At 32.7% G+C, this 26,336-nt stretch overlaps 3 protein-coding genes across 3 annotated transcripts; 2 read left to right on the plus strand and 1 right to left on the minus strand.

Annotated features, from left to right (window-relative positions):
• Window positions 1-2,690: 2,690 nt before the first annotated feature.
• TRIADDRAFT_18273 (uncharacterized protein) lies at window positions 2,691-14,879 on the plus strand (the record flags this gene model as incomplete). Its single annotated transcript, XM_002107556.1, has 32 exons — window positions 2,691-2,954; window positions 4,574-4,651; window positions 7,208-7,378; window positions 7,860-7,998; window positions 8,119-8,261; window positions 8,376-8,477; window positions 8,560-8,766; window positions 8,860-9,048; window positions 9,177-9,236; window positions 9,341-9,472; window positions 9,566-9,703; window positions 9,797-9,871; window positions 9,966-10,039; window positions 10,119-10,187; window positions 10,308-10,548; window positions 11,142-11,282; window positions 11,537-11,745; window positions 11,843-11,893; window positions 11,987-12,107; window positions 12,278-12,328; window positions 12,423-12,503; window positions 12,601-12,660; window positions 12,742-12,849; window positions 12,962-13,015; window positions 13,098-13,148; window positions 13,260-13,360; window positions 13,460-13,580; window positions 13,777-13,878; window positions 13,961-14,054; window positions 14,149-14,252; window positions 14,348-14,431; window positions 14,724-14,879. The coding sequence occupies 32 exons, from the start codon at window positions 2,691-2,693 to the stop codon at window positions 14,877-14,879; spliced, it is 3,771 nt and encodes a 1,256-aa protein (XP_002107592.1).
• A 334-nt stretch (window positions 14,880-15,213) lies between these two features.
• On the plus strand, window positions 15,214-15,995 carry TRIADDRAFT_18815 (uncharacterized protein; the record flags this gene model as incomplete). The annotated part of the gene is made up of 4 exons (XM_002107557.1): window positions 15,214-15,350; window positions 15,423-15,516; window positions 15,611-15,746; window positions 15,850-15,995. 4 exons carry the CDS (start codon window positions 15,214-15,216, stop codon window positions 15,993-15,995), a joined length of 513 nt encoding a protein of 170 aa, XP_002107593.1.
• Window positions 15,996-20,184: 4,189 nt separating this feature from the next.
• On the minus strand, window positions 20,185-26,117 carry TRIADDRAFT_51266 (uncharacterized protein; the record flags this gene model as incomplete). Its single annotated transcript, XM_002108374.1, has 15 exons — window positions 20,185-20,642; window positions 20,998-21,112; window positions 21,223-21,317; window positions 21,413-21,560; window positions 21,674-21,732; window positions 21,895-21,998; window positions 22,106-22,155; window positions 22,230-22,343; window positions 22,505-22,582; window positions 22,651-22,776; window positions 22,872-22,902; window positions 23,960-24,021; window positions 24,814-24,937; window positions 25,277-25,346; window positions 26,078-26,117. The coding sequence occupies 15 exons, from the start codon at window positions 26,115-26,117 to the stop codon at window positions 20,185-20,187; spliced, it is 1,674 nt and encodes a 557-aa protein (XP_002108410.1).
• Window positions 26,118-26,336: the final 219 nt, after the last annotated feature.

Consider the following 26,336-nt stretch of genomic DNA (forward strand, 5'->3'; position numbering starts at 1 on the left):
TTTGCAAAGTCCGACGGTCTTTGCAATTTATTAACTCCTAATAATCCCTAGTAACAGTACACAATGATATCAATTCTAATGGTTGAAATTGATTGAGGGTATGACATTATTTGTATACGTTTGCGATAATACGAGTTAAGCAACATTGATTCAATTGGTCCATGATTATGTTTTGCAATTTTGCAACAGTTGTAAATGGAATAAAAAAAAGAGCACAATTGCAGTTTGGATGAAGATTTTTTTATAATCTCTTTCCTTCATGTACTGTACAGTCTATTAGCACATTGTATACGTCCATTTAATTGCAGCGGATTGATGATATGCTTCTCTTGTGTATTGGTGACGGGAATAGTAAACAGACTATCTAATTTTATACATACGCATATACTGGTAGAAGCAATAAGAAACTATTTTCTCCTGCCTACGCGTCGATTGCTTCGGTATGGAAATGCGTCTACAACTAATTCAGCGTTAAAATACGTAGGTATGCAATTTTAGCGTAAGTCAGTTTATTGGTGGATGGCCAATCAGGTCATTTTGCTGAATTTAATAACGCAGTATTCATTCAATACTTTGCAACTGATTGGAAGCTAGATCAAACTTGGACAATTTGAGGTTCATATTTATTTGGTACCTGCATGAATTGAAGATAGCGTAGAGTACGGTAACATTTTCAGTCATTTTTAATCCTCATTGTAAGATAAAAATAAGTAGAGTATCGCATAGCATCGATCTCAGCTGATGATGACAGCTTGTGCCTCTACTGTGTACTGTATACTACAGTGTTACTGAGAGTCTCTGGATGTCATTACCGTCATCAACTGATCCATTCACGATCGTAAAACAGAGGCATAGAGTACAGTATAGTAGGTATCAGTACTGTCAAGCTCGTGTAAATTGTGCAATATGAAGGTTTAAAAGAGTCCATTGGAATGCAAGCTAGGATCATTTAGTCTGCAAGCATCTTGTAGAATGTATACTCAATACAGTAGTAGATAATCCATCCATCTCAAAGCGCTTTAAAGCGTTGCAACAACGGTACAACCTACCACAAGATCATTGGTTGTATATTGATGTGATTGATCTGGTCGATCAAAAGCCTCTGTAATCTTGGAGTATTTTCGATTCAATAATGGTGCAAAACGATGCAAGCTTGCAATCTTGTTATATGGAAGAAATCGATTTGCAATCATGGCCAGTCTGAGAATCTTTCTTGGATCGAAGAGCTAGACATAAGCCAGGAGGCTCAAGGAGATGAGTTAACGTGCAGAGCTCAGCCAGACACCACAACTACGTGTAGAGTGACCTGAGGTGCAGTTCACTCACAGTCTGTGCCAACCAGCTCATTTGAATGACAATGGGGGACAGAGTACAGTACAGTGCTTAAGACAAGACTCGTTGTACTATACGCTACACGAGCATCGAGCGGTCTTCTTCTAGTAGTCCGTATAGAGTATAGTACAGTACTGTGTTGTGATAGTACAGTCAGTACTGTACTATACTGTGCAGGCTACTGATTGCGTCACGTAATCACGATTCATCCATGGCTGGACATTTTGAAATTTTGAATACAAAATACTAAATCACCCTCATCAAATAGGTTTCAAGTTCCTTATGAAACATAACTAGACTATGTTAAACTTATTTATTTGAAAGATTGAATGCATCAACAGTTGTGAAATGGCTTTAGTATAGTCGCTGTCGTGTAGTAAACGCTTGGCGCATGCCGAGATTACTGTAAACGTACACAATCGCAATACGAAATAAAAGCGTAAGGTACGGCGTTAGCGATCTATGCAAGGGCGATCCACCTTCATAAGACATGAAAATCAGTCCAATTCGCTGAAGTAAAACCATAGCGGTTCTTGTCATAGCAATGGCTGTTTATTGTACAATACTGACTCATGAAGGACGGTATAGAGCCTCTTATGACAGTAGTATCTTGACCCAAATAGCTATTTCTGACTGTCAAAGTGTGTACACTCACTCAACACAGTACTGCATGTTGCAGTTACGTGATCATCAAGTTACCTTAATTTCACCATCATGTTTAGGTTAATGGATGACTACAAGTACATACAGTTACAATACTAGACTGATTTCTTACTGACTACATAGTGCATACTGGAGAAGTGAAAAGAGGTCATTATTGGATTGTATCTCCACTTCTTCCAAAGTCCTAACTCCTATCCTAACAAGGAGATTTTTGCCATTAGATTCAGCGTAAAAGCTTAGAAAGACATTATTAAAAAACGGTATGATAGGGGTCACGTGGGTCAGTACAGTACTGTACAGTACAGTACAGTACAGTACAGTATTGTTCTCGGTAGAAGTCCACATTCAGGCTGCAGTACTGTACTGTACAGTACTGTACAGTACTGTACACTGAGTGTACAGTACAGTAAAGTACAATACAATGTACTGTACTGCACAGTGCACAGCGCAGAGTCTCGGCCAACCAATCCACAGCTCGCATTCATCCCCACATGGTCACGTGACTAGGGGGACAATAGACTGAAGATCTTTCCCTTTAACGTTAACTTTGGTTACTCGGTTTATTGGCTAGACTAGCAGAAGGATTCTAGCGAAAATTGATTAATTAATTAACTACCTAGGTAGAAAAAGCAACAACAATGACTAGAGATAGTGTATTATCAAGTGGTCAGGATTCCAGCCGGTTTCTATCACAAATGTATAATCTACCTTTAAGCGATTATGGGCCCGACGAAGTCTTGGCCAACGATGAAACTCCTAGCTTATTAAATGATTTCAATATCAAGCTGCTATTAAAATTCTGTACAGTCATATCAGCTATCTCAGTCGCTCTGAATACCCCTGCCACATTTCAAAGCGCTGAAGTCATTCGCTATATTTGTCTTGCGTTGGACATCTTTTCTGGTCTGGTATTCCTAGCTGAAATGATCATTAAAGTACGGAGGGATGGTTTCTTCAAGGTAAGATCAATCAATCCATTTTCTTGCCATACTTTGAACGATTCCATTCAATACAAAACTGTTTTGATCATGAAAATTATCCTTATTTTCACGCGTATTATCTATATCAATCGTCGACAAATTCGATAATGTAATCGATTGATGAGAAAATAGTCTATCCTTTATCCATTTCAATGACATTTGTTTTCTACTCTGCCATACGTAATAAAATAATACAAGACTCAACGTTATGTATACAATATTGTGCACATGGACCTAATTCTATGTACTGTCCAAATAGCTTACTGTTAAAATAAGACTTCTTCATACTTTTACAAAGAAATATTCAAAAAAAAAGTCATTTTATTTCCCCTTTCTTTTCTATCCCATTAAAATCTTCTCTCCCTTTATATAATTTGAAACAACGTAAAGCAATAAGTGTAATCGACTGTTGGATAATCTTCCATTTGATGGTAGTCCATTAACTCAACGAGGATGCCCTTTCATAGCTTGAATCAGTAAGAATGATTGATGATCCATTATGTTTGTTGATACAATACAATACAAAAAAATGATCAGGAAATAGTCTGCACCTGTCACTTCAATTATTATGTTGCTAACAGTACAGTAGAGGGATGATATGAGTCAAAACTCATGAAGTGTCAATTTTATATTATCATGTTATTCTTCCATGATCAAAATTTAAATGATCTATGATAAGCAATTTTTTCTAGCCATTCTCACCCGAGATAATCAAAGATCATCATGAAAAAGTAATTTATTTTTAGTTTTATAGGATTGTTTCCTGTTCTCTTTTTTTTTATTTCACCTTTTTTTTTTATCTTATCAAGCTCCCCTGTTTTGATGAAGACTATCCATTAATTATTGTCCGCTGATAATAAATCTTCTTAGTTCAGTTCACCATTGCTCGTATCTTTTAATACGTAGATGCAATTACTTTATCATAGCAGACGAAAAGGTATCATGTAAGAATCGATCCTACACTATTACATATCACGATCATTGTAAGAAATACAACCCCGCAACATTCGCCTTTGATTGATACTGTACCCTTGTACATGTCTTACCACCCAGTATCATGTATTTGCCAATACAGTTACAGCCACTATCTACTATCAACCGATTGATTATTTGTCGTTAACTGCAGTTAATCAAAGACAATAGCCAAATTAGATAGAAGGGAATAAAATATGTAAGGCGTGTTGCTTAATAGGCATAGGTTATCATGGAACTCATGTAGTATGATACTGTCGAATCAATATCACTCTCAATAGCATCATTTAGATCTCATCATTCATTGAACTCATGGAGTATGATACTACCTAATCAATATCACTTTATATCTCATCATTTATGATAAAATCATGAAATTTCATCATGGATACAATTGAAAATGGCTTGATAAAGTAGCTGATATTCCGCTGTATTATTCGCACCAAAAAAAAATGAAAGTTCGATTAGATAGATTCAGTTATTATTACGACAAGCTATTATTGTTCTATTGTTGTCATCATCAATAGTCTATTGAGTTATTGATGACGATTGCTTTTGTTAATATTGACCGTTAGCTATTGTTTCTTGTTGTATTGAATCTTATTTCTATTATTTGAATACAATAGGGTGATTCGGCCTATTTTAAGAAGTTTTGGTGCATTTTCGATTTTATCATGTTACTATGTATCTGGCTGACGGTGATTGTAGAAGTAAGTAGAAGAACGTCCTACAGTTCGAATTATTCATTCCTGATACCAATTACTTATCAACATCTAATATCAAGCTCAACAATAATAAAATTTGCAAACGATCTCGATTGAATACCACATACATACAGTAGGAACGAACTTGTTCTATCGTAGGATAGTCAATATTCATCTAATATCAAGTTTAACAATAATATAGTTTGCTCACGCTCTCGACTGAATGCATATCCATAGGAAAGAATTTGTTCTATCGTAGAATACTATCAAGCTCAACAATAATGAAATTTGCCCACACACTCGCAATTGAATGCACACACATCCATAGGAAAGAACTTGTTCTATCCTGAAATAGTAAATATTCGTTTGATATCAAGTTCAATAATAATGAAATTTGCACACGTTCTCGACGGAGTGTACATACATCCATAGGAAAGAACTTGTTCTATCGTAGAACAGGAAATATTCGTTTGATATCAAGCTCAACAATGATGAAGTTGACTCATGTTCTGGGCTGAATGCGCATACTGTATATAGGAAAGAACTTGTTCGATGATAGTAATCAAGATCCTTTTCTTTCCATTCAATAAATGTAATATACCGTTTTGCAACTCACTGGAGAGTTTTTTAGCGCTCACTGTAAGGTATTATTGGAGTACTTCTATGTTGCGGATACTTATAATTGACTAATAAGTCTTACAGGATCGAGTAGTCTATAATATTTACTCAGCTTAATAATTTTATCTGCACTTTAGCCACGCAGAGATTATATTTGGTACATCCTCGTAGCCGTAAGTGACCAAAATCTTTGCTTCTAATAGCTTGTTGATTTGGAAATCAAACATTAAAACGCCTTGATAGTACTGACATACACCTAATTTCCTGTATATCACGAACATACGAATACGAATTGGCCAAGAATCACAACATTCTACCAATAATTACCTTTCACTTATATTCAAGGGATAATTGCAAATGCATTGATACTCCCCTACAGTAAAATTTTACATTTAGGCTTAAAAAAGTTTGCGCATACTTAATAATTTACTGACTGTTTCCTATGGACGGATTACAAAGTATCCCATTTATATAAAACCGCTAAGCTATCATTTATTTATTGATTAGATACATACAATTACAATTTAATGATTTAGTTAGGCTCTTATTCACCTGCAATGCCAAGCAATAATAGGCCTTTAGCGAGTAGTCTTTTTAATTAACGTATTTTAAGAGGATGGCAATATGAATTTCTGTTAATCTAGTTCTAGATTTATTACCGTATTATATCCAGTGTAGTACCATCAAATTATACAGACCAGATAATGTAGATACAGTTGACAGTCAGTGATTGTACTAGGGTTTTCCAGACTACCATCAGAAATAATACTGTATAGTAACTCCAATATCACATAGAACATTGCTTATTCGCCATGTTTTCTCCAAATCTTCAGTAAATCACAAAAGTTTATGACCTAACCATCACAAAGAAATGGTAGTACTCCCACAAGTAATTAAGCCATTGCTATTCATGGATGAAAGTTGCTTGTTACTTCTATTATTACTCTACTGTAGAGTGTTATTCGATTTTTAGAGCTAAAAAATTGAGAGAACAGCTGAGATGGCAAGATTAATTGCTGTAGTACATAATCATAGCTTCAACCTATCTAACTAGATATATTCTCCCTTGGTACCGTACTATAAGCAAGGATGTCAGTAAAATGCTACATAATTATCCAAAGCACAGTGCAAAGTCTTAAACTTTATTTGATTTTGGATTTCGTACAGCAAGTTCTATATGTTTATTACAATTTGAGAGCTCTTCATGAATTGATATGTGGTATAACTTTAAAACATAAAATAGTTTTGAGCCTCATATCGTTTATATTAAGAATATAACTATTTTAATTAACTACAGGTACTTGAGCTACCAGAAGTCGGTTTAATTGATGACTACGACTGGATTAACGTATTGTACGCTCCTCGGGCATTACTACCGATAAAAATAGTCCGCAGCTTTCTGAAATATAGCTTACCTAAAACAAACATGAATTCAATCTACAGGTAAAATAGCACTCATATCCAAATCTTGCCGAAAGTATCACCTAATGATATACTGTACACTAGAGTGAAATCTAAAGTGCAGAATCATTTTTAAAAAACATTTACTACTATAACACTATCCGATAAATTCCTACTTTGCTGTTTAGTGCATAGATTATATGATTTACTGCTCTATAACTACCTAGTAGAGTATTACCGTACTTACCACATGTTTTTAATTAGAAACGCGCAAATATGTACAAAAATACGTAGTTACAATTAATTACGAGAGTAAGAAAAGTTAAATTCTAGTAACTGTTTTCTACCTTATAGTAACAATTCAAACGTTCTCTCTCCAGTCTTTACTAATTTTACTATTGATTGTCTTACAATCAATTTATTCTTAAACAGATAGCCACGAACTAATAGTTGAATACTATTTTAAAATTTCTCGCCTAATATCACTGTTATAACCATTGTAATATCCATTGTAATATAAGCATAAAAATTTAAAAGATATTGTCGTGCATAACAATTCTAAATTTGCTTTTCAGGCATTCAGGACAGCAAATAGTGACTGTATCAGTCTTTTATTTATTTTTTATTTCCTTATACTCCTTCGTTGGTGTCCAATTATTTGGAGATTTACAGCAGCATTGCGTGGATAAGACAGCAGTTGAATTACGAGTGTAAGCAATAGTTCGATAACATACTTGCACCTTAAATAATTATAGGTACTCAATGCGATACTATACTATAAGTCAATTAAGCAATTAGCACTGACAAAACTTACCATACCGGATACATCGGTTTCTATACAGATGCTCTATTAATGAAATTTGTATTACATGATAGGATATGCATTATATTCTATGTGATAATACGCGTATATGTTAGCTACAGAACGATTAGCATGTCTTTCTCTTATTAGCCTCAGTACGGATTTTCTAATAATAAACGTTGCGTTGGATAGAATAATATTATTACATTTCCATGCGATAATAAGCGTCAGCTATAAAGCAATTAGCATATCTTTGCCTTATTAGCCTCTACACAGATCCTGCAATCCATGTCAATTATAGAACGATTAGCATGTCTTTTCTCTTAGAGCAATCACTAACCTATTTCTCAATATTTATTTCTCAGAAATGTTACTGAGCTACCGAAGTACTTAGCAATTCCAGATACTTTGTGTAGCAATTTTTCTGACAGTGGCTATCAATGTCCCAATGACATGGTATGTATTGATTTGCAATACTTTGATATTCAAAGGACAGAATTAGGATTTGTTGGATTTGATAACTTTTGTAAGTATAAGATTAATACTAGGAACTAATAACCCTATACTGATCAATATTTAATCCAAGTTAACAAATTATATATCAGAATCGTAATTACTTAAAATTTTATATTTATATGTTGTCCAGTGCTAGGTTTGCTAAGTGTATATCAGAGTTCCAGTTTAGAAGGTTGGGTATATACTATGTATAAGACGATGGATTCCTATGTGAGTTGGTATGCATACATTTACTTCCTAACAATGGTATTTTTTGTAGCGTGGCTTATCAAGGTGAATATAACTACCTCTTATCCATAAAATTGCTGCTACAGTTTAGTTTAAGTGCTTAATATCAGCTATTGTTTAAACAAACATTTACGTAATATCAATCAACATCCCAATCAGAATGTATTCATCGCTGTTATCACTGAAGCCTTCGCAGAGATGAGAAGTCAGCTACAAGAGATGTGGGGCAATATCGCCTTACCAGCTAATTTTTCTACTAAGGTCTGTAATAAATTATGAACTTGCCATTGCAGTGACTTTGTTATTAGATTTTACTGCTAATTGCCATTTTATAATTAAATAGACCTTACAAGAAACGAGTGGGAAATGGCACCTAGTTACATCAGAGATTAGTTACTATAGAAAAAACGGAGAGGGGATAACAAAAGTTCTGCATTTGAGAGCATTTCACGCAACTATCATTGTATGCATTATATTCGACGCGGCTATCTTAGCAAGTAAATTTGCTCACATGCCCGAGGATTATGCAAACTTTATTTGGTATTCGCAGGTTTGTAGTTAAATTACAGCAATCTATTACATATTATTAGAATATTAGAGATAGCTTACGAATTGTGTATGATGTTGTTATTGACCAATATAGATCGCATTTACGTTGCTTTTCAATATTGAAGCAATATTCAAGATGTACTGTTATGGAATTCGCTCTTATTTATTTCGTTTTGCACATATTTATGAGCTAATCTTGGCTGTTGGTAGTAGTGTGTACATTTTGATTGCTATCGCTATTGGCCAAGACAGCAATTTAGCGACAAAATTGACTGTATTTGCGGTAGGATTACCTTTTGCGATAATATTAATATACGAAATTATTGCTCATTTTTCACTTCACGTAATTCTTTTTGCACAAAAAATTCACTGGATTGTTCTCAAATATCAAATCTTTCATACTATAACTAGGTATTACGAATCCTCCGCATAGTCAGAATCCTTCCAATGCTGCAAGATTTCATGTTTAGAGTGAGACATCTAAGCATATTACAGCATTAATTATACTCTGTTCCTTAACACTATACTACTTGCTTTTATTAGATACTGTACTTAACTCATAATCTATGTGATAGATTCTAGGAAATGGCAAGAAGATTGGCCTTTTATTGGCTTTTACCATTTGCTTTTTGCTAATTGTTAGCTTATTAAGTCTACAACTTTTCTCAAGAGTAGAAAAATTAAAGCTGTTTGAGACGTATCCAGCGGTAAGAAAATATCTCAACATTTTATAAATGTACTTTATTGTTGCTATTGCTATTAAATAGCAGATACTTAATCAATGCAATAACTGTCTCCAGGCCGTAGGATCCACATTTCAAGTTTTACTGCAAGAAGGTTGGCCTGATGTCATGAATGATGCTCTTCTCGCAAATACAATCGATCTTTCACCTTTAGTGGCTATTTATTTTACAATGCTACATTTGTTTGCTTCCTCGGTTAGAAGTTACAATTTATGCGTCGATCAATATACTTTTTTTGTGGCAAATATTCTTTATTGCAGTTTCATTTTTAATTTTATACTTCTTTAGATCCTTTTTTCTATTTTTATTGCCGTTATCTTGGATAGTTTAGATTTAGATGAAGAAGTTAAGAAATATCGTCAGGTACACGTATATTTATTTGTGAACTTATTTCATTATTTCACAATATCGTATTTACGTTACAGTTTTCCTATGATGAATTATTCTATTGATACAGGGGAAAATGCACGAAGAGAGCGTTGTAACGGAAGAAAAGTTACCCTATAGAATTCGTGTCTACGAAAAATTTCGGTTGGTGAAATTTAATAACTCCAATCTCTAATTGTGTATGTAAGATCCTGCAGAGCTGTTAAATTATCTTTTATATTAGTGAGAAACCACGAATGGCTACTATTAAGAAATCGACAATAACTAGTAATTTTGAAATTCCTAAAATGCGGTAATATTTTCTTGCAAAGGCTTTCCTTTAAGAATATTTCATCTACACAATGATAAATTATAGTTATTATATTAAGTTGTAAGAGCATACGAGATAGATAATTTTTCTTCTATCTTACAGAGAAAGTTTCCTAAAGCAATATGTAAATGAATGTACCGACGATAATTCGGTCAACGATACAATGCCTGCAGAAGAAGAGGATAATACTGCTATTTTACATAGAAGGGCAACAGCACGAAAAGTACAATTAAGACGTACAATAACGGAAGACGTTACAGCCTGTAATCCTGCCGACGAACAATTTCAACGGTCTCCAAATATGTTGTCTCCCATACCACGATGTAACACAATTGATAGTCAGGTATTGAACGTTATTAAAATCAATAATAATACCTTGTCGCTATTCCCGTGATATTGCAAGTTATAATTAATATGAAATTGATCTATGCCAGTATCTTACGCGTTCAAGACGCAGCTCAGAAGTAGCCATGGCACGTAGAAGAGCTCGACTGACGAAACTTATTGAGTACGGAGTAATTTTTTAAGAATTTTATATGTATTGTACAACTTTTTTTTCTATCTTATTAAAACAGTTGGCCAGATTTATATTGTCATTTATTCACACAGATCAGATTTTAAGCAGTCTCTTAATTTGCATTGTAACAAAATAAGTGTATATACATCCTTCGATAATTCTATAAGTACTTCTCATACTCCACCATTGTACATTTATTACCCAGAATGACTCAAACTGGAAAACCGGTAATGACTACTCCAGAAGGAGTTTTGTCTCCTCGAATTAGAAGGCAGCATTCCGTAAAACACCCTTTTGCTCATAGACGCTCTATAAGGTATGATTTTTTTGATACGATGATTGCTACGTTATAGAACGGAAACAGGGTAGTCGATTCGATCATTTTTTATAAATAGGTTTACTTTCCATTATACAATTAGACTAGTCTTTATAAGCCGAAAGACATACCCTTTAAAGTTACTACTTATACGTATAGGGCTTCACTTATTTCGAAAGGAAATGTTATCAATAAGGCGGATTTAGATACTTTAAAACACATTGCAAGAAGAAATAAGGAAAAAGTAAATGCTTGGGTTTGATTAAAATGTTTATAAGAGACTTAAAGTGATTTTCTTTTAATAGCTCATTCGACTGAATATATGTCATATATAGTAACTTTTACTGTTGAGATACGATTAAGCAAGGATTCAACTAAGGGCCAGTTGTAGTCTTTGCGAATTATCATGTACTAGGAGTTTGTAATTAATGCAAGTTATCTTAGCGATAACAGTATTTAATCAATCTTCGACTTATTACTGTTACTTTAATAAATTAGTCCGATAATTTAGAAAACGAAGCTCCATCAGATTGGGTAGATGTTAACGCAATAATAGAAAAAAAACAGCAGGCGAAAATAAAGCGTCGAGCGATGGAAGAGAATTTACGAGAGAATCATCCATTCTTCGATACGTCATTATTTCTACTCTCACCCAATTCCCACCTAAGAAAACTATGCCAGCGAATTGCTCATGCTAAATATAATCCGTTAGTAATTATTTTATTTTTAATTATAGCTCTCTTGACTTTAAGCGTAGTATTGAAATCTAGCATAATTAATGATTAAAATAGACCTCGAATTAAGACATCTAACATCAAAACACAACTCTTGGAATTTGCTCAGTAAGAAATTACTGTTATAATGCGAATATATCACTTTGCTAGTGACTATTTCATAAATTAATACTTTTAATTAAATTCCTTTTCACCACCGAAATTTCTCCTATAGTAATATTTTGGCATCATTTACGTATCTAAATTGGTTTATTATCATTGTTAACATTTCCTCCTGCTTAATTATGGCATGGGAGACTCCTCATGGGCCTGATGTGGGCCTTAATTTTACACAGGTATTAATTTAGAGTTATTAATATCTCCTAGCTGATCATAATGTAAATTAATGCATATGTCAGTATATGTTGTAACGTACCTCAAGTTATTTTGCGATCTAACCATAATGCCATAAATATAAACTTCTAGGTGTAATAATCACGTTTAATTAATAATGTGTTATATATAGATTGCTGATATTATATTTATCGCCGTTACCAGTTTGGAACTTATCATTAAGGTTAGCTTATATCCAGGTTTTAGGATAATAGAAAACTGCAATTCTATTATATTTCAGAATCGTTCTTAATAAATTTACGGGTGTTATATTACAGATTATTGCCGATGGTCTTATCTTCACCCCAGCTGCGCTAATGAGAAATTTCAGTGGTTTCTTAGATATTTTTGTTTACTTTGTATGACACGCGTAGATTAAATATTACTTTATTGACTATCCCTTAAATAGCTTTTCTAAGTATGATCTGGCTTATGCTTCATTTTATGAATTTACAGGTAAGCGTCTTATCATATTTGTATCATGCTTTTAATTTATCGGTTAATTCAGGAGCAGAGGTACGTCACACTTAATAAGCAATTGATTTGGTAATTAATTCTGTAAAAGTAAAACTGACAGGAAAGCGGTAATGTTTCTAGTTTCTAGCTGTCTTGAGATGTTTAAGACCACTGCGTGTGATCACCTTGGTTCCTAAGATGAGTCAAGTTGTTAGTGAGTTGGTGAGAGGATTCAAGGAAATTCTTCTGGTATGATTCGCTTTCATATACCTAGCAACCTGGAAATACAGTAGTTTCAGATAAATAAGCCTGCATAAGATTAATAACAATAGCAATAACAGCAGAATTAATCTCTATTTAGGTTTCCTTAATGCTATTAATGCTACTGTTTACTTTTGCGAACTATGGTGTACAGGTGAGAACTACATTTCTAATTTAACTATAATAAGATTGTAATTGATTTTGTATTTCATTCTTGTACAATTTATTAATTTCAGATGTTTGCTGGAAAATTAGCAAGATGTAATAAAGGCTTTGGAATACCACAGGTTCGACTGCATTATAATTACTAAATTGCTTTCTATACGTTTTATCTGATTACACTAGCTTAAGCGTCTGTTGATGCTGAAGTAAGTAAATAACAACATTTTAACTTTTAGGAAAATTGTAGTGGAACATTTTCAATTCCTTTACAAGTTACTACTCAAGTTGTTGGTTTACGGGAAAGTAAAAGTACCACTCTCTTTGTTCCTGAAGTGTGGTAATAAAAATATGCGATACGAATGAATTCTACTTTGATTAGTAACAGGTTAAAACTTTTACATCTGCTACTTACTTATCTTTTATTATTAAATAATAGGAAGGTGAGCCCAGCGGGCTATAGCTTTGATAATATCGGCAAAGCTATGCTGACTCTTTTTGAAGTTATTACACTAGAAGGTTGGACAAGTATGCGAAGTATCCTGCAAAGTATGAAACAGGTATAGCTCCCATTAATACCGTAGCAGCATGTGTACTTACACTTGATATCAGCCTTTATTTGATGAACGCGTATACTAAATTTCAAAAATGAAATAATATTGTAAATATAAATTGCATGTTTACAATTAGTCCGGTATTCACTAGATTTAATCACATTAAAACTATTAAAGTGCAACTTCTGACTTATATTGATAGGATTTTGGAATTATCTATATCCACGTCTTTGTATTCGTTGGATTTATGATAGGATTAACCTTATTTGTTGGAGTAGTCATGACAAATTTTAATGAGAATAAGGTATTCGATTAGCAAGTATATCTTTAGCCGATAGTATCGTAGATAGCTAAATCATTATTCTATGAATGTTATTAACTTCAAGGGAACTGCTTTGCTAACTGTTGACCAAAGACGATGGCTAGATTTGAAAGGCCGCCTTAAAATCGCTCAGCCTCTTCACATTCCTCCAAGGCCTGGTTTGTAGTAATCTATAAGATAATATTTTTTTATTTCTATCTGCAGTTTTTGGGAGCTATTTCACAGAACTAATAAAAATTTCTTACGTTTCAGACTCAACCAATCGTGGCCAAATTTATGACATTATAGAATCTAAATACTATCGAATATTTAGCATAATCATTATTACGTCAAACTGTCTCATGCTATATGTTAAGGTAAATGATACACAAATACCTTGAGTGGATTGTGTTGGAATAAATGATACGGTCAATATAATCTAATACGATAATTTGCAAACTTTTTTTAATAGTGGTCGAAAGATAATGAATATTTACCTGATCCTAGTAATTTTATTCTCGCTGCTAATCTATTTATTGGTTGGTATTGGATTGAGGTAACGGCTCTTATTTTTTTAGGATATTAAATGTATACATAGCTTAAAAATTAACGCCATACATCATAAGTAGAATATAGTTTTTAATTTATATGTATATTGCAAGTAAATAATTTCATTCTTGCTATAATGACCGATTAACAGACACTGTACCTTCATTATTAATGGTATGTCTGCTGTCCATAAATCTACTTGAATTCTCTATATATGATTTACTATTGATTTATTTTTATACCGTAAATGCCACCTTTTAACCTATTTCTTAATTGCATATTTAACTTCTTTCTATTAGTTTTTTCTTAGAGTAATTGCATACTCCTTCGCTGGATACTTTGAGAGTTACAGAAATCGATACGATTTTGCATTGATATTGATAGGAACTGCATGGCTTGTACTATCCGTTATATTTACGGCTGAAAATGAGGTTATATATGTAAATTTACGGTAGAATGTTGTATCGTTAGAATCAATTATAAATATCCTGTTACGACGAATGCAAGTTTCTAAATTAGAGTCGTCTATTTTATAATTCTTTACAATTTAAATTTGTTAGCTTTGGCAATGATATTGTATGAACAGTATTATTTACTTTTAATTGGGCAACCTAAATTTCAGATACAATACCTGAATAATCTTGGTATTATGACAATCATTCTAAAATTCTTCACGGTCACATGGAAGCATGTACGTACATATTTTTGTGACGTTATATCGTGCATACTACTTTAAATCTGAAAGATTTTAAAATACTGATACCCTTTCGCCCGCAGGATATGTTGAAGATGCTTTTCATTACAGTTAGTGTTAGTGTTAGGAAGAGCTTCTTTGGACTTAGTACATTGATGATGGTTCTAATGTGTTATGCCTTGGCGGGTGTTGTTCTTTTCGGAAATGTAAAATGGGGGGAAGGAATTAACCGGTTAATATTCGTCAATAGCTGTTTATGACTTAATAGCTATTTAATAGTAATTAGCCTAACCCACTATTTCAGACATACTAATTTTGAGTCAGCCGGACAAGCCATGCTGGTACTAACAAGAATTATGACTGGTGAAGACTGGTACAAAATAATGAATAATTGTATGGTAAGGCTATCAAATGAGCTGAGTTTATTATCGTATTGTGTTTGAAAAAAACGCAACTTGTATCAAAACGCTGGATTTATTTTTTAAAATACAGATCACAACGCCCTATTGTACCACCACACTAGAAAATGGAAGAAGAATTTCTGATTGTGGCAATTATGCTGCTGCTATTATTTATTTTATTTCATTTTACGTAATTGTTTCATTTATGTTTGTGAATTTGTTTATTGGTAAGCAATGCCTAGTCGTCGACTTTAATATTGCTACGGAGTCATAGTATAAACGGGTATGATTGATCAATAGATTTCTAAAAAATTAATTATCAATCAATAGCTATTGTCGTGGAAAACTTCTCGCTATTTTACTCTGATGAAGAAGAATCATTGCTTAGTCAAAAGAATCTTTATAATTTTCAAACAACTTGGAATCTTATTGATAGAAATAGAAAGGTACATCCTTTTAATCATGAACATTTCTAATTACTTTCATTTAAAATGCTACCTTGTGATGGCTATTCGGATAAAAGTTTACATCAACTATTGTACGTATAGGGAACGATTCCGGTGCGTCATGTGAAGTTCTTATTAGCACTGCTAAAGGTAAAAATTGATAAATAGCTTGATCGTATTTGTTTCTTAACTTATCCATTTAAGCCAACTGAGCATCTAGCTAACTGCAACGATTACAGTGAGACTGAATAATTAATAATTACTATTTTTATTTAATTCAGTTTTATAGCAACTTAATATACTTTTGTTTCTAAATATTTAAATAATTCTGATTGAGCATATTGTAAATTATTGCTATTGTAACATTAAACGCCAGTTTTAAATCTTTTTAGGGCCGACTAGCGTTAGACTCATCAAGTGATCGCCTCCTCTTTAAATATATGTGCTGCGAACTAGAGAAACGTCATGACGGCAAAGATGTTTCCTTTAGAGATGTATTGAGGTACAATTAAGCCGGTGTAAATTAATTAAATAATTAATTAATAATTTAAAATTATCGTCCTGCCTGAAGAAAATGTACTGTAGATTAATTACTAACCAAAAGGAACTTCATATTTGAACTCTATAGTACGTTAACGTTTGGATTAATCATAAATAACTAAAACTCGATTAAGAATACATTATAGGCAGCATTGTATATCTAATTTCTTTTTATCATGCCTAGCATGCTAGCATATAGATCAGTAGATATTACTAAATGCCTTCAGCTGAAAGAATTAATCGAAAGAGAAGAACTGGAGTATGCTATCGAAGAGGATGTTAGTTTTCAAAATCGCTTAAATTGATCGAATAGTTAATTTATGATGCACAATTACCTTAAATACGAGTATCAATATGTGTGCATCTTCTATTAAAGTTTGACTTTGGAATTTTGTACTAAAATGATCCAGGTCGCCAAGCAAATTATTAAATCTTGGTTTGTTAACTGTATAATGAAGAAGCGAAAGGTAAAGCTTTGTGATTAGCTATCATTGTTGTTTATGAACATTACTTGTTACCGTTATGAGTTGTAACTAGTATTTAATGAATACGAGTATTATTAACGTTGTTACCAATAATCAAAAAATCTGCTTATTATTGTAGAATGAAGCTAGAGCTCGAACAGATACCGGTACCGATGAATTAAATAAATGGCTTGAAAACATTTTTACATATTTCTTAGTTTCAATCGGAAGAAAATTTGATATTCATTCTAATAGTTCCTATATCTTGAGATAGCTTTGATATATTCAATATCAAGCCTAACATTGAAGTCCCGGAATACTCTAATCAATGATGCATGCCACAAAGACTAAATTCCTCTATACTAGCTAGTAAACTTTCCCTAGATAACCTATTGCAACTATATGAAATTAGGGTAAAAAGTTCCTTTGGCGTTAAAAATAAAATAATAATGTGCCTGCGTTCCCATTAGAGCAGTCAAGTAAATATTATGGCAATATAAGTATCTTACACTTAGAAAGATTCTTTTAATTACTTATGAAACATAACTCTCTCTTACCAATATAATACTATATATAGTATGATTAATATAATAAGTAATATGAAAGATTTCATTTCACTGCTAATATTTATAACTGCAAGAAATTGAATAAATATCTGCTATTACGTATTACAAAGTATACTTCACTTTCCTTTGCTATTTTGCGTAATTCTTTCCGTTACTATAATAAAACTATTTTTTATTTTTATTTCTATTTTATTTACAGGATTACATATACCTCAATCAACGGAAACAGTTAGACTAAATCGTATTGACATTACAACAGAAGTTGCTGGTTTAAGTAGCTCAAGTGATGACAATGACAGTCTCAGTGGAAAGCAATCCCTTGAAAATACCGACGAAGACGAGAAAGAGAATCTCAACACAATCAGGCTGGAGAAAGTTTACTTTAGCCCTAGGGTAAACAGAATAAAGTTTGGTCGTCATCGTAATCTAATGCAGCGATCAAGCTCTGAGCAGGAAGCTGCATCATCTAGAAAATATCCATTAAATAAATCAGCAACGGACAGTATTTCAAGTTTTCGACGACGGCCTCTTAATAGACAGCGATCGTTAGAAATGTCTGCTAGCAAGGAATCAACGGATGAGAAGCTCAATATGAATGATAAATTTGATGTAAATAAGTGGTGGAATGATCAATTGCAGTATGATAGCGACACCTAATGACCGATGTCTATTTGACAATTTTAAAGATTTAAAATATTGACAACTGCACTTAATACGGAGCAAACTGTAATCCTCCATGATGGGTTATATTAACTATTTTTACCATACGAAATTAACGATATCACGAAAGACTATTTATTTATTGGTGAAATTGGATCAATAAGATTAATATTTTAGTTATATCACCTTCAAAGAATACATTAGCCACTTTAATGATTACTATAGGATTAGTAGTGATAATTGATGTAATCAATTTTGAATGGAAATGGACAGATTTTGATACAGTTAACAATTTTCCTATTTAATACCCGACCTGTACTATATACGAAGGGCGAAAATAACACTGAATAATGCAGCACCTTCAAAAATTTTACAACCCCTGTCAATTGTACTATTTTGATACATCTTTGCTGAACATGTTTAGTGATGCTTTATTGTAATATATTAAATTATGCTCGCAATTTCAGGATATCTATGCGTAATATGGCAGATCTGCAAGCTTTTGATGCATTAAAAATGCACGGCTTCGAAAGATTGCAAGCATAAGATGTAAACTTCTATAGTGCTCCGTTATTCGCAGAAAACGCAACTATATTTCGTTTAAAGTTTCTTTGAGCCATCTCAGTAGATCACTATCCTAACGTATAAAATACGTACGAGATACTACGTACTAGAAGTCTTTAAGAGTTTTGCGAATGACAGCATCTGAAAATACCTATCTATCTTAATGAAATGATGAAATCGTTTGTCATAAATAACATCATTTATCATGCAACTAATATTTATATAATTTTATTTACCGCCCTTATTAAAGATTGCTTTGATTAAGCCTAATGTGGGTTACGGTGTAGTTATGTATGTATATATATTGCTTCTGAAACAATATATAAATCCACGCCCTTCGTATATGTTTATACCTGCAGTAATATTAATTCAACGCCTTCCGTTGCTAATTTTGATGGTAAGGATGGAAGTTGAGCGACATTTGTATAATATAGTAAATGAATTCTTCATTTGCTTGGCAAGGAATCGTGTGACCTTAGGTTCAAAGTATTAATAATATAATTCAGGAGAATTAAGTTGCATAAATATCTTCCGATTAGTTATTACGAATTCTACTTTGTATATACTCGTAATTCATGATAAGCGTGTCTGTTCAACCAGCTAATTTCTATCTTCAAGAAATAGGATTCACAAATGCATAGACCACGACTTGTAAGAGTAATTATTAATTATTCATAGAGCTGTTCTAACCTTCTAGGTTGCATTCAAGTCCACAATTTAACCCAAAACGATACATCATAGGATCTAAAGTGATTCCAGGCTATGGTACAGAAGGAAAATAATTTATCATTCAAGAGAGAATCTTCAGCTCGATATGCAGTACAACAGTATTTAAATACTATCTCCGCGTTACATCTTTGCTTACTATAACGTAATTTTATTTTCTATAATATCACAATATCAGTTTACTAGACATTATTATACGGAATATAATAATGTTTCTATAAACCCTTTAATACATTCGATGTTACAGTAATAATTAAACGGTAGTAGTAATAACCACAATAACTTTACATATCAAATTGTGGTAAAGCTACCATTATCAATACGTGTACGAGCATGTATATCGGCATCTGATATTTTGGGAAAGCATAAAATTTATGTAATAATACAAATATGTCATCGAAGACAGAGGTTGACAGTTGTAGTAGAGATATAATCAGAGCAACAAATTGCAATATCAATTAACAGACAAGAGCAATAGTTACCCATATTATTCTAATTCAAATTGACTGTAACTTTTAAATTTAGTCCGAAATACCGTAAGCTGTACGTAATCCGCCGTACCGACACATACAAGATAAACAATTCATATTATAATATTACGGCCCACCGTGCGATAGCTATAGCTTCAATGCTAAATACTGTTAATTTATTATTTATTTTTTTCAATAATATATAATATAATCAGTGATGAGTAGGTAACTACGATGACGTTGTCGAGTCACAAAACAGTGAAGTAGGCCCAGTAGGTACTTTCTCTTTATTAGAAGGATCTTTCTTAGTATGATCTGACTTTCTCTTTTGGACACGAGCTGATAAATTTTTGACAATGTCTAATAATTTCTCTGATTGCATACCAGATTTCGCCGGAAAAGCCGATGATTTATATCCTTTGCTACTACAGGCATTGCTATTGCCTCGAGACCGACTATGATATCGTCCTTGCACTGAGCTTTTTGATGATAATGGGTCAGATGCCAATCTCGCTTTTTTGAATGATTTATTAGTGGTGCCCCCAAAACTGTCATAGCAACAATTGCTACTATCGCGCTTAGAATAAATACTTTGGATAACGGGCAAATGCGACCATATGAAAGCATCTTTCACGGGGTTACATTTTCGAATATCACCAAAACGATCTAAAGCCAAAACATAGTCATCTACAGAAATGCAAGGAAAGGTTTAAAAATGGCATGCAGCTAACGCCGTTACTGTAAGCAATTAGTTTACACAGTCAATTTTACACTAATAAGTGAGTTACAACACTACTTGCAGCACGATAAAAACAACCTTTTGATGCCTTGGTAAATTGATAGTATAAACTAGATTCCAAATCATTATACCAATAAGCTTCAATAAGGTAGAGCACATATTCATGAAATAGTGTATGAAGTAAATGATACGATCCTAGATAGGAAATTATAATTGTCAGCCTTCAAAATTGTTCCTACTATTTAATAAAATAAAGTACAATACTATATGTTGCGTGATTTGCTGTATCATTCAAGACCTTACCAAAACTTCCAGCACTACGAAGAGTAAAATCTCGAATGACTAAGGATGATATAAAAGACCAAGTCAAAATAAATTCTTCTGCAGCTTTCTTTATTACTTTTCGATCATTGGATTTCTATAATGTTAACCCAAAAATACGAGTATAAATAAGATGATTAAATTGTTGTAATTACTACATTTTACGACACGACAGAAGAACTTTCTCAATATCCTACACATTTTTACCGAGAAAACACAATCATTGACAATAGCGCTTAGCCAACTGATATATTCTTCGATTGCTGCACGCTTCGATAATAAATCTTTAAATATATGCAAGTCTACATAAAATGCCATTAATCGAATAATTAGTCTACGAAATAGTAATAATCTGGTTATTGAATTAGATATTGGCTGTTGCAACAGTAAAGCTTACTTTTTCCAATAGCTACAGCCATTATATCTGTCTTATCATGAGAATACATCCATATTGTCTCAAAAATAACTCTTTGTTCGTCAACTATTTCCCAATCCGCTATCATACTTTCTAACACTGAAGCAGTGCCAAGTTCGTTACGAGCCGCCTAAAATAAAAAATTTAGATCATATCGTACCTTACCGTACAGTTACTGTACCGGAACTAGTTAAAACAATAGCAGCGTTTCTATATCAACACGATGTTAGTGATACTACCAACCTGAGCCAAGTGAGCTAATGAAGTTAACCGATGTAGTGACTTGCTAAATGTATAAGCAACTAGTAGTAAAAGCCAATAAACAACGTAAGTATGTTGGGCTAAACTTGTATGCAGCCAAAAATTTAATTTACTATAGTTTAATGAATACAGGACTTTACGAACAGTCAATTTCTTCTAGACTATATATAGACAAGACAATTATGCTGACAATCTTGACATACCGTTTGTCTTGCAATCAATTAAATATTGGGGCGCATATCCACTTAAACCGGACACAATCCAATCCTCAAGTTGATGCGCAAAATTTCTTATGGCCCGCGTCAGACTAATTTATCGAAATAAGTTAGTACGATATTTTTATAATTATCAATTAATAACACCACCGTACGGTAGAATATTTAATTTAAGCCAGCATTTCATTATTTCTTAAACCTGACGGCAATCGCATCTAACGTTCCAGGAACTAAAATATGACCAATACTCTATATAACAGTAATCGCTCATCATTATTATTAAAGTTTTATCGTAGTAAAGTGATTACATAAAATGTTCTTACTTTATACAAAATCATATCACAAATACATATGAGATCACTTGCTGGTGGACAGTGTAAAACATCTGTCATTTGCGGAGGCAAATCGTGCCAAAAATGAGAAATAATCTCTTGAATCTGCAGTTTTATTGCAATAAAACTTACATCAGTAAAGACGGACTACTAAAAAAATTAATCTACAGTATATTTACAGCAAAACTTGACCTGATACTATAATACTTTTCTTGGTATCAATTACATTTATATTTTAATTTAAAAGCCGGTACGAAATATCTTACTTGTCTAAGATTGCCACACACCACGGTATCCAATAATTTATGGCAGTGCGCTCGATACAATATAAAGAAGGTTTCAATCTATAGCAAATAAGAAAGAAATTAAGATTTATAGCGACTATGAATAAATAGGATGATCTCGCTCTTACCTTATCTCGAATCTCCAAATCTGGTAAATTTAAATCACCAGCATTAGGGAATTCAGGAAGCATAGCATCATGACTACGTACTACATCATCTATGACAGATTTGGGCAAAACTAGTAGTCCTTCAGCCTAATAATAAATTGATAATATTAAATACCTAAATGGAACGCTTTTGTCAGTAAGGAAACTATTCGCTGCATAATATTCTATATAGATCAACTTACCGAAGGATCATCATTTAACTGGTCGTTGAATCTGATTGACATGTATGACGTATAGATAAAGTAAGTTTTACGTGACAACATGATATCATTGATATACGATAAAAGTCTTAAGTTAGATCGTTAATTTAAATATTAGACCTTGTATTGTGTTTAACACTAATTTTTCTAAAGTAGCTATGGAAATTTGATGTTGATTTCGGCCCAATTCCGTAGTAATGATATCTATGATAGCAATATAACTAGAAAATGAGTAAACTTAAATTTTGTAAGATCTTTCAGCGATATTTGACAATCCGTAAAATCTTTTGCCAAAAAATAATAAAGTTAAATTTTAAACTACCGAATAGTCCGTAAGTTCATAAAGAAAGGTGTGATTTCAATAACGGAAAAAAAATTTATAAACCTGACAACAATTTCAAATTATTTAACTATTGGTGCTAATAATGTCGTCCAGAGAAGCAAGAAATAGAATGAGATTGTAGGAGCAATATATCACAGCATACGAAACTTTACACCCTGGAAGTGTGCGAGCAGTACATAAACAATACACCTGGGCACATTTGGTTTTACTACAACGTAACATCAAATATTATTTTCTTAATAAGCACTATAGCAAGCAATGATTACGAACACATAAGTTTTAATTTGTAGTTTACCCATATTGCCGTATTAACTGATCCCCTGCCACATTTACCTAACCGTTAGATGATTATGTGCAAATAAATGAAATACAGTACGAAACTACTACCCTTGTCGAGTTCATGCAAGCAATGGCACAATTAATACATTAATAGCACAATGCTATTATAAATCCAATATAAAAGTATTATAATCGTATTAATTCATTACAAAGCTTCAATATTGTATTAAAATTATCTAACTCACAATTCTGTATCCATTATCTAATTAAAATTAATAAGCATTAAAGTGATACTTGATGAGTAAAATTACAGATATGCTAACACCTCTATCATACCTTCTGTTTAACAGATTATCATTGTTACCGGTATCACAATAAGTCCATAAATATTCTTAAAAAGAATACAGTTACTTAATTTTATAATCAATTACGTGAGCCTATTCCTTACTTTGATTGCCCACGTTGCCCCAATCTTCTATTTTTGACCTGTGGATATATCCGACGTATGATCTAAAGTGCGAGATATGGTAATTTTAATGTAAATAGAAATAAAAATGAGTATAACTACTCATCAGCATATACTAAAATTATGCCATTTCTGGCAGTCCATATCATTTCTAATGAATTTCTGAAGAATTAAATATTGAAATATTCACAATTTCATCGCTGAATAAGAATTTCGCACTTTGCACTACACGCTTAAAATTTTTGCATTTTAACGAAAATTGAGCAGATGCATATCACTAAAATCAATCAACTTTTCATATTTCTATCAGTAAGTTGTGATCCCGATAATACAGTATCGTTAAGTTTCGGTGCAAATTGATTCAAATGTATCAGTCCAAAAAGGTAACAAACGGTAAGATATAATTGATATCAGAAATAAATTATGATCTAATATTAAGATCACAGCTAAATTAATTTTAGAAGATTTTCAGATGATTGTTACACGTGTTTAAATAGCAAGAAAGAAGGTATTTGTACGCCATATGTGCTCATTTCAAGAATTAGTACACGAAGCATGTCTATCTATTGTAGTAATTCTAAATACGGTGCAATGTAAGCAAATAGTCAACTATTCTGATTAAAGGTGAGAACTAATCGATCATTAGTGATATACCATTCTGCTAAAAATTGACCTATCCATAGTGACTTAAATTAAAAACCGACTTTATAACTACAATTAATTTTTGCAGAATAAGATACAACGAAGCTAAAATAGAAGATCTCCGATTATTTTATGAACACAACTTTTCAAACGGGTGAATGATCAGTGATTGTAGTAATTGATCTGCTACTTACTTTTCCAAAACTTGCAGCATTAGCAGAAGTTAGGTCATTCTTTTGACAAAAATCCAAGTAATGATTGTAGATTGCACTACGCGCCAAGCTTACGCCATCTGCTACTTCGTAATTTTCCATTAGCCTAATTATTGAATTATATACCAGTAACTTGTTAGTCGTCATTATGAGACAGAATGAGCATCAAAAAATCCTAGCAGGTGATTCAGTATAGCAATTCAACGCCTTCCATCACACAATCCAGTATACAGCTAATTTATGAGATGACCACAGTGTTTCTAATACTGATTACGTCATGTAACTAGCAAAGCATGTCAAAAATTGTCACTTTCTCCATTGCTGAGTGCACGGCACTTTATACCAATATGATAGAGTTATATTTTCATAGGATACTATGCGTACGACGAATCTACTTCGAGTGAATACGTAATTATCTCGAATAATTGCAGGCTTCGCTACTTACCACTTAGCTGTTACAGGGCATAATAGTTTATTTGACATTGGAGACTGATCTGCATCACCGGTTGGCGAATCTAAATACACAATTACGTATCAAATAAAATTGTTCAAAAACGGAAGTTTTAATTTAATGTTACTATGTAGTCCAACGAATTTGGTGATTCATTAAGCATTAGCGAATCATAATCTATTATTACATGCCACGGATACGATAATAAATACTAGAAAAAAATTGAATTTTTTAACCATTATTAAAATTACAAAGTATCTAAGCCAGTAATTTACGGGATATAAGCGGATAACAAATCAGCAATCACCCGATTATATGCGATTGTATATCAATTATATGACAGTAATTGGAACGGAGATTTACTCTTCTTATATAATCTTAAAAACTATAATCATCTATGCTGATGATGCTGCAATAAATCTATTCCTTTAATGCCATTAGTATGATATTAGTTATTGAGAAATGGCAATTATTTCTCTATCTAAAGCTATAGAAGGCTAAAGCATAATTTATATGTAATTATTAGGTAGACCTTTTCTCTCATTCTTGTAGCAATCTACTATACATTGTGCAATATGTCCAATCTAGCTACTCTGCTGATAAATTTTCACATACTAGGTAGGATTGGATATTTGGAGCGTTATATCTGTGCTTGATTGTCAGTAGTATAATGCCTACTGCTAAGAAATTAAATTATTATGTTACTTTATAACCTGTGCCATAAGACTACTTGAAGGGCAAATTGTCTCTTTCCGTATTAGCTTATTTATAAAAATGAACTAACTGAATTTTTACTTGTGCCAATTTGGCACGAGGCCGCGATAAGTTGGCTCATGGCAGCCACTTACTCATCTATAATATCAGGTATTTAGAAAGTAAACTTTCTTTGTACTTATCCTAATTTAAAATTATTTAAAGCATAGCACTACTGACATGAGATTTTACTTCCTGTGGTATCTACTCGTGTATCTAAATTAGCTAGCTAACCGATTAAATTACATATTATACATCAGGCTTAGGTTTACATATCTGGAGTGAGGTATCAGTGAGCTCT

The sequence above is a fragment of the Trichoplax adhaerens genome, genomic scaffold (genome assembly GCF_000150275.1).
Source record: "Trichoplax adhaerens TRIADscaffold_1 genomic scaffold, whole genome shotgun sequence".
Classification (NCBI taxonomy): Eukaryota; Metazoa; Placozoa; class Uniplacotomia; order Trichoplacea; family Trichoplacidae; genus Trichoplax; species Trichoplax adhaerens.